Source organism: Apostichopus japonicus, chromosome 21 (genome assembly GCF_037975245.1).
Source record: "Apostichopus japonicus isolate 1M-3 chromosome 21, ASM3797524v1, whole genome shotgun sequence".
NCBI lineage: Eukaryota > Metazoa > Echinodermata > Holothuroidea > Aspidochirotida > Stichopodidae > Apostichopus > Apostichopus japonicus.
In genome coordinates, this window is record NC_092581.1 from 12,666,007 (window position 1) to 12,675,922 (window position 9,916).

Below are 9,916 nucleotides of genomic sequence, written 5' to 3' on the forward strand. Positions count from 1 at the left end.
AGCCCATCATTGGATAGTTGACACGTTTCCAAGTTCTCTTTAGCTACGACCACCATCAGATAGCTGAAACGTTTCCAAGTTCTCTCTAGCTATACCCGTCAATGGATAGCTGACACTTTCCATGTTCGCTCTATCTATACCCATCATCGGATAGCTGACACGTTTCCTAGTTCTCTCTAGCTAAACCAATCATTGGATAGTTGACACGTTTCCAAGTTCTCTTTAGCTATGACCACCATCAGATAGCTGAAAGGTTTCCAAGTTCTCTCTAGCTATCCCCATAACTGGATAGTTGACATGTGACCAAGTTCTCTTTAGCTAGACCCATCATCAGATAGCTGACACGTTTCCAAGTTCTCTCTAGCTATACCCGTCATTAGATAGCTGACACGTTTCCAAGTTCTCTCTAGCTAAACTCATCATTGGATAGTTGACACGTTTCCAAGTTCTCTTTAGCTAGACCCACCATCAGATAGCTGAAAGGTTTCCAAGTTCTCTCTAGCTATACCCGTCATTAGATAGCTGACACGTTTCCAAGTTCTCTTTAGCTAAACCCATCATTGGATAGTTGACACGTTTCCAAGTTCTCTCTAGCTAAACCCATCATCGGATAGCTGACACGTTTCAAAGTTCTCTTTATCTATACCCACCATTAGATAGCTGACACGTTTTCAAGTTCTCTCCAGCTATCCCCATCATTGGATAGCTGACAGGTTTCCGTACCATGCATGAACATGAAGATGTTATCTTATGTAATTTCCCGAAGTTTTCAAACAATGTCAGTGAAGCCTCGTTCAAAAGGGAAAGTAGCATTGCTCTTCAAAATTACAGAGACAGAACAAAGTTCATAGCCAGACAGGCAAAAGGGCAAACTTAAAAGACTTACAGAATATTTTCAAGTTTGATTGCAAACATGTAGGAAACATGTAAAGAAGGCGTAGTTACTGTTAATAAGTACCGAAATTGGACCTACTTGGCCAGTGTGACATTGTTCGTGATTTCGTGTCAAAATCTTTAATAGCAAATAAAAGATTAACCGCACTATTGTTTTCCGCACGAAATGTTCAGTCTTCAAGTCTTAATTAAGCCAGGAGTTTAGTGGTGGCGGATCATTCAAGCAGCTAAAAGCAAACCAAGACAACAAAAAACAACAAAAACAAAGCAAGGAGCCTATTTGTATGCAGGTTATGATTTTATAGCTATTCACATTAGATAGAAGTTCTCACTAGCTAAACGCTGCCCATCATTGGATAGATCACAAGATGGCCTTTCATGCCACCATTAAATTTATCATGATGGCGAAGATTTTTGCTATCAGAGCCTGAAGTCCTCGTCACTTGTAAACAAACCTCTTCACTCAGTGGTAAACAATTTTCGTACGCTGATCCTGGGAGGCCTAAAGGGGTTTAAGATTGCCTCAATGGACCCAATGTTTGCACCACATGTACTTCCACTCATGCTATTCAATATGCAAGCCACAAAAAAAAACAGATCCTGATTGATAACATATCACAAAAGTTGTTCTCCTATTGCATTTTAACCCTTTTCCTGCAGGAGAACATCCGCGCGGATTGAGACTCTAATAGGAGTATACCACCATAACCGTGTCGCACCCATATAAATTGAACTACTTCTATGGTCGCACCACAATTAATTGCTCCCATTTATGGAACGCCAAAAGAACCTCAGGTGGCGTTGCTACCCTTAACAGGAGGTTCTACTACCCTAAACAGGAGGTGTTGCTACCCTAAACAGGTGGTGCTACTACCCTAACAAGAGATGCTACTATCCTAAACAGGCGGTGCTACTTCCCTAAACAGGAGGTGTTAGTATCCTAAACATGAGTTGATACTACCCCGCAACTACGACCCGTTGCTAAAGCAAACCGCAGTGAAGTATAATGTTTAATGCAGTACTACTCATGCCCCAATTTTACCTTCTCAACCTAGAGAATATTACCATATTTGTAATGTGAAAATCGTTTTATTGATTGCGTGCTGCTTTAAGAAATTACTGGTAAAAGTTATATCGATTGGGAAGCTGTTGCTAGTTGTCGACCATTCCGGGCCAGGCTAACAGAATAACATGTATAGAATTTGTGTGAGGAGAAATTCGAATTATTATTTATTGTTTGTTCGCTCATCATGAGAATACGTAACTCTGCAAGACTGACAGATGTAAGAGGTAAAATACCATTATTTTCCGACCGTGTATAGTTTTAAAAATAAGAAGATATAAAATAGAGCCATTATTTGTGGCGGGGTGTCATACCCCCAGAAGTCGATCAAAAAGAAAAGAAAAGGGGAAGCTGGCTCTTTGTGCCCCCTTACGCCCGATTTTCCCAGGTAACGGTGATATCACAAGTATATCTAGTTTCGCCATCTGCAATGTGTTTACGGAATATGGGATCGAAAACATGTTGACATGAATTTGCACTATACACTCATTTGGATTTTTGCACGGTTAGTTCTTATTATTCGAACAGTACGCTGATAGGAGGAGGAACTGATGTAGGCGTAATGGGTTAAGTATCTCCTTAATAATTTGGTAAAATACAAGCCTTAACAGAGAATGAAGGGAATAAATTTCCAAATTTTTGCAATTTCAGAGTAATCCCCTTTTCTGCAGTTATGTTTGTGCTTCAAAATTGCTATGAAAGACAAGTACTGTCTGAAAATGCTACCCACATTTCCATCTAATACTATACAGTGTACACAATGGGAAATAAATTTCTATGTTCCCCTCTTGGGGGAATCGTGATGCACAGCTGACGATGATCACACAGTCACGGTCTCTATACAAGGGGACATGGGTTGAAAGCTGCTCAGTCGGTACGTTGTTTTTTTTTTCGTGTCCAGGTTCTTTCCTGGGTGCCTTTTTAAGAAAGTAGCTAATGTGTAGCATTATGTTCCCCTTCCGGGGGAATCGTGATACACACTTGGCGATGATCACACAGTCTCAGTATTGATGTAAAGGGACTGGGGTTGAGAGCTGCTCAGTCGGTTCGTTGTTTGATACCCAGGTTCTGTCCTGCAGGTGACTTTCCTGAAAAATCGAAACAGTCGCTTCTCGACCTTTCGGATAAGATCATGTGTAGAATCCGTCTCTAAGGGTATCTGCCGAGTCTGCCCAAAACGTATAACGTGTACCCTGATATTAGTTGAATTTTTCTTGTTTCTCACGGTTTATGGTAGTAAGATTTTGTTTCACTTCATGATATTACGTTACAATAAACGTTGTGTATACCTCGCTTCAAGGATGCGCCTAACGTAGTATGTAATGTGATATGACGTAAACTTTGAACAGACTGACCAATCATGAAACAGTAAGTCATTTCTTAATAAGCTACATATATCTTATGCCGAATAATTTGTTATTTCTGAATGTATGCTATTTTAGAGTTCTAACATTTATCGTAAGTGATACATTTTCGCAATTAGTTGAAATAACCATCATGATGAAGGTTTTGCTTATATTAAGCTATTTTGTGTGGTACAAATTACTGTAAGTTGTTACGTGACAATATAGGCTGGATCAAACTACTGGTATGTCATAGTTTTTTCTCTCTCTTGTACGATGACAATTTGTTCTTGTACAAGGTTCATTATTTCTGTACATCTTGGTGCACTGTGCACGGTGTATACGGTGCACGCTGTACTGTGCACAATGCATGGTACACAACTGACAAGTCCTAACCACCATATGGTAGCTGAAGGCTCAGTGGGCTATCATTCAACATTTGCCACCGTGACCGATTAGATTTTAAGCTAGAAGAGCACAAAGATTCGCATATTGCTCCGTGCACGACCCACCAGCCAGCTGTCGCTGTGGAACCTTCTTGTTTTTAAAATACCTTAAATTACCTAATTCAATCCTCCAGATATTTAGACCATCATTAGTTTATTTCATCCTCTTCAATATCCAAGCATCCAAACAGAATGGTGATGACTCATCAAACGCCAAAAAAAATCAATACAGTATGTCACCATAGGGCTATTTTCCGGCAATGGTTTACCCCTCAGACTGACGTGCCCTACTCTATAATTGTGATGTGACTACCTATAATAGTGCCCACCGCTCCATGCATAATTAATGTCATCGTTTATCTTACACACCCTTTAATGCTAAAACGATGAGCCTATCGGCTGTGACTTCATTCCGGACATATATAATTATTAACTTGAACGGGGCCCGTAGCCAGCTAGTCAAATTTGGAGGGGCAGAGTGTTTGTTTGGAGGGCAGAATTTTTGTTTGAGGGGGGCATTTGCACTAGGGTCACACATCCGGAGTCTTATGTATGCTAAGTTCTCCCATACCGCCCTCATTTCGTTTCCGCCTAATTGCGTCCTGCAGCTTTGAGTTCTCAGCTTATCTTTGGTCAATTGGCCTTTGAACACACCGCCATAAATGTAGCTTCTATACATGGAATGATATAAGATTGGCGAAACAGCGTTATAGACTTGAACAAAGAAATGCAATACAACACAATAACAATATATAGAGGATCAGGCCCTCCATTTCTGTTCTTTTTTCGTCTTAACAAGAAACAGCTCTATGACCGTTTATGTATGCACAGGTGGACGTGTCAGTTATTTTTAACTATAGAGAATTAATATAATAATGAAGTTTCGTTGTGTAAACCACACGGAATGTGATGAACCGTAGCGCCTTTACAATATTTACTGTTCTCTGGGTTTTGAATAGACTTGACTCCATACTTGCTTGCTTGTTTGTGCATGATGTGAGAAAGGACCATTACACTATTCGTCACGGTATAATTTGAAGGTGCCAAAGTATGGGTCAACGTCGTACTATTTTCGTTTGGTTTACTGCATGTGTTGTAGTCATTTTTGGTCTTCATTTCGGCAGCGAATACTACTTTGGGATGTACTATACTTGCTACGACAACGAGGCCTTTCGAAAATATGATTCAGCAGTTCGGAGAGCCCAAAACGCATCGGAACCAGATGGTATTTGGCACGAATATTTCCTGGACGAACTGGAGACTCGACATGGTTACAATCTATCGAAAGATGACCTGTTCGTAGCACATAAACGAGGCTTTTCTGTGTCACATTTTGATGTCTTCCCTGGTAGTGCTACGCTTCACGAGTCTTTCTCCAAACATGATCACAATGTAATACAAACTTGCGATAAAACAGTTTCCAACGTAAGCAAAGCGGCTCGCGAAATTATTTTTCCCACTTCGACGCGGCCACATGGGCGTGGCTTATGAATACGTCACAGGCCGGCAAGTTTGTGACTTCGACTTCGAGCTCTTACGTATATAGCTCTTTAATTATATACTCAGCTAATATACTCAGGCCCAATATACTCAGGCCTAAGACATGACTTCATGAGATCCATGATGATGTGCGACTGCTTCTCCCAGTCAATCGGGTCTTCTTGGAGCTCTTGAGGTAAATTCCATCACAAAATCAAACTGTGTTTGTTTATTAGATGTGTTATGAACCTCCCGTGTCAGGAAAAGTTTGGAAAAGAACCTCCCGTGACAGCAGGGTCTGGAAAAGTTATAAATGAACCTCCCGTGGTATTGATTATTACACTTCATATTACACCAGGTAGGCCCACTGACCTTTCAATGCTAAAAACCTACAAAGATACATGTATTGTATTGTGCCCCATATTGTTTTATCCATCATTCTAAATTATTTGTTCATTTATAAATGAACCCCCTTTTAAACTGCAGTAAGGAGCCTACGTGCTTTCATCATTAGTTTACGTACGCTACTGGGTATTGTTACGGACTTGAAATATTCTACCCATTTTATTAAACAGTTGTCACTTGCGTCTGTATTAACTATAACCAGAGAGCTGTTACTGTTAGAGTAGCAGCTCCCTGCTATAACTATGACTAAATAGCAATGTCCCTCTGTACTATACTATTTATTACACTGGTACGTGTACTAGAATCCCTGACATGTAACTTAATTGAGAACTTTCAGCACCCAAACAAACACCCGAGAGATGTCACTGCATAGTCTGTGACGTAGACCAATAAGCCGTAACAACGACCGATAGTCCACGCCCATTATGCTAATATGGCCGCGTCGAAGTGGGAAAAATAATTTCGCAAGCGGCTCATCTGTGCTGTAAGAAAGTCATGTTTGTTGGACTTGCTGGTAAGTGGGCGACTATGCTTCGACAGTTCCCTTTCGTCGTTAAATGTCCTAATGATCTATATATGGAAGTGAAGATTAAGAAGAAGAAGCCAGCTAAATCGGCTAAAACTAATGTAAATAACTGTACTGTGGTAGTTGATCATGTTGATGTTCCAATGGCTATCGCATCGGCCGATCTTGTAGTCTTTACACATATTGGTAGTTACATGTCATTGAATCTCTGGAGGGATTTATTACGATACAAACATGAAAATCAACGTTGGGTATTCAGTACCATTGAGAGTGCCATCTATGTACGGGGACTATTACCTCCTTGGAATTTACGAAATGAAACGTATGACTTTGCGGATACCTACCTGAGCCATACCGATGTAACGACTGTTTATGGAAGTTATCAACCATTCCAAATAGGAAAACCGAAAAGACTTTGGAATGATACAGAACATCTCGCAGGTAAAAAAAGAGTCATATCCTGGACAGCGAGTCATTGTGAAACTTTACAATGGAACAGGCATGGATTTGTCCATGATCTTGAGAAACTTTTATCTGTAGATACTTATGGAAAATGTGGAAAATTATCAATCTGTTCAGCGACTTGGGAAGCAAACTGTTCCTTGAAATTTGATAATCTCATGAAAACTTATAAATTTGGTTTAGCGTTAGAAAACAGTTGTTGTAAGGAATATATCACCGAGAAGTTCTGGAATATGTTATCACTCGGAACAGTCCCTGTTGTAATTGGTCCACCTTTGGAGGACTTGGTGAAGTTAGCGCCACCGAACTCTTTCATCCATGCTGATCAGTTCGAATCAATGGATAAGATGGCGGAGTATCTGTTATACCTCGATGGAAATGACACAGCTTACAAAGAGTATTTCACATGGAAAAGAGAAGGTCAAATACTACAAGACACAATTCCGGAGCATTACAAACGTGCAGTGAGCGATGGAACTATATGTAAACTGATGAAGAGGCTGCAAGAAGACTCTGTGTCCGCGTCGGAAAAGGGTGTTCCAAGAACTCCATTTAACGTTTATTCATCCTCGTGGGAAGACACTTGTGTGTCTTGCGGTCGCCATCGTTGGCTGAAGAAGTACGAATATCCGCCGGACCACAAACATAAATCGAGCAGCTTGTGGGCATAACACACAGGACACACAGATACACACACGCATGTTTTTATTACACTCAGACCGAGGACCCCATTGTTTTTCCATTGTTCAAATCCACGTACTCTAACCTTAACAATACCCCTACAATAGAATTCTTCCGAGGACTTGGTGATTCTTTAGAAATCACAACCGAGGACCTGGAATTCTTTGTTCAGTTCCTCGGTCAGAATACGAAACAAACGCACCCGTACACAAATCCATACATAGAAGAACATGCAGAAAAGTTCCATCATTTCTGCCCATCAACTCTAGTACATCGACCAGAAAATAGTTTTAAGCATAAAATAAGTGAATAACAAGTCGAACTGGTCGAGTGCAGTATGAACTTGCATCTGTAGAAATGCCTATACCTATGTCCAGCTGGTTGTAAATTTCAAGCCGGTGCCGAACGATTAATCCCGTGTAGTATAATTACCAACACAATGAAATTGAACGAAAATTACTGGCAGGATTACAACACAGTGTGTCATCGTTGCAGGTTTTAAGAAAAATTGACAGTTTTACCCTTTTTAAATCCAAACTTAAGACTCGTTTATACTGCAAAGCTTATAATATCTGATATCATTTTTTGTATTTTTATTTCTGTGGTTTGTCCATGTTTTTTATATTTTCCCGGCTCTTGCGATTATTTACGTTTTCAAATTTTAATTTCCAAGGTTTTTATATAAAATTTTTATTTATATTTTTCTATTAAATATCATATTTTCTTATTTGCTATATTTTATATTCACTTGATTTCTGATTCGTAAATTGTGTCCTTGCTATATATTTGTTTTACTGTTTTTCATGTAATTATGATATTCTTTTATCCACTATATTTATTAACTTAATTTAACTTGATTTTTGTTTTAAATTCTTTCTTATTATTGTTTAATTACTCTTCATGTAAAGCGCGTATGAATTATATATATTTTATAGTATTTGCGCTATATAAGGAACCATGATAATAATAATAATAATTTTCTGTTCTGTATGAGATCAAGAGTTGATCGATGTATTCAAAGTCCCAACTGGGCCACCGAACAAAACTAAGTTATCCTTCCTCGGAAAGATCTCAAAAGCTAGTCGGTTTTCTGTACCCTCCCCCCACCCACCCACACCCTCACCCCCATCACCACCACATTTTAATTTTAACATCCATGAATCATATTGTGTTTAAGCCCCAGAATGATTTATGCGAATTTTCTGTTGGCTGAAGTTGATGACATAGCAATAAAGCTGATATTTTTTTTTGATCCTTAGACAAAAACCACATCATCATATAAATTTGCATCGATGGGGTTTTCAATTATCAGTGCATGCCGGGAGTTTTTCTCGCCAATATAATTATTCCTTATTTGTCTCCATAAAATCCTTTCAAATCTCTAGTCGCTGCCTTTCAAACTATACTTAGGGGAATTAATATAAGTTTATATATAACTATTAGAATCCCTTCCTATAGTTCCCAGTCAATCTTCTGGGACTGGTACGGCAATATAGAGACTGTTACCTCTCACCACGTAAATGGTGTCCCGCAGGTTGGGTACCCGGTACAAAGAACAACACGGTCAGGGCGTCAGACGGCGATCTCTGCTCTTCTTTTGAGGTTTTCATTTGATATCACACTTGACTTAATTGTATGTATGTATGTGTGTATGTATTTTAGATGCTCCTGCAAGCAGGAACTCGCAAAGAAGCCTCATCGGCTTATCAAAGCCGAAAGCTGACTCAATTCAGTCTGTTGGATTTACATTTAACGTCCATGATTATGAATTGTCAACAACTCTGTAACTGGACGACATACATTAATCTTGAAGTGACTCGAACTCGGGACCTTATGATTGAAAGGCACCGGCGTTAACCACTGTTTTGTGGTTAACAAATTGAATTTTGCATTGGAGTAGAGTAGTTAGCTGCATAATCGTGTAAATAGCAGTTGGGCAATTGTATGTGATGTATACCGGTAACGTTTCGTACGGTAAATGCCAGGTGTAAGGCATGAGTAACTGAATTTCTATGTATTTAATGCATTTATATGGGCGTTTGGCCGTTTAATTATTATTTTTCTATACTCAAGAGACCTATAACTAATGAATAATTCGCAGATTGAAATTCAAAGGTCATGTATATTTGTAAAAGTAAAATGAAGAAATGAGGACATTTTCTCAGGGGCTGGGGAGTGATGTAAGAGTGCATGTCATGTTATGTAAATTTTCATATTGAAAGTATTTTAACGGCTGAGCATGTCAATGTTATTTCTGTTTATGATAATTAGTTTTAGTAGCAGCTGTTATTGCTGTTAGTTTTGGATGACATTCTAGTGCCGAGTCTTGAGTGAGATTCATTGGGAATAGATATATGCAAGCACGCAACATACACCGTGTATGTTTCTTTACTGTACAATGTTCAACTTATCGCCAAAGTCACTGTTTTCAATAACGATGTGGCATAGCAGGATGAGGAGGAATCTTTTAAGAAAGTTCGTACAACAAGATAGAAAGTCTGGGCACGAAAACCAAACAACTCGATCCACTGTCAACCCCAGTCCCCTTATCGAGAATAACAGTATGAGTCCGTGTCGATGAACATCAAGTGAGTATCACGAGTCCCTTGGAAAAGAA

The 9,916-nt window shown here is 39.3% G+C and overlaps 1 protein-coding gene across 1 annotated transcript; it reads left to right on the forward strand.

The window, feature by feature from the left end:
• Nucleotides 1–6,102: 6,102 nt before the first annotated feature.
• LOC139963072 (alpha-(1,3)-fucosyltransferase 7-like) lies at nt 6,103–9,667 on the forward strand. Its single transcript, XM_071963556.1, has one exon. It carries the CDS (start codon nt 6,126–6,128, stop codon nt 7,287–7,289), a length of 1,164 nt encoding a protein of 387 aa, XP_071819657.1. The 5' UTR covers nt 6,103–6,125; the 3' UTR covers nt 7,290–9,667.
• The last annotated feature ends 249 nt before the right edge of the window (nt 9,668–9,916 follow it).

Excerpts from the sequence above, each read along its gene's own strand:
- LOC139963072 (XM_071963556.1), top strand. The coding sequence starts at position 6,126 with ATGTTTGTTGGACTTGCTGGTAAGTGGGCGACTATGCTTCGACAGTTC.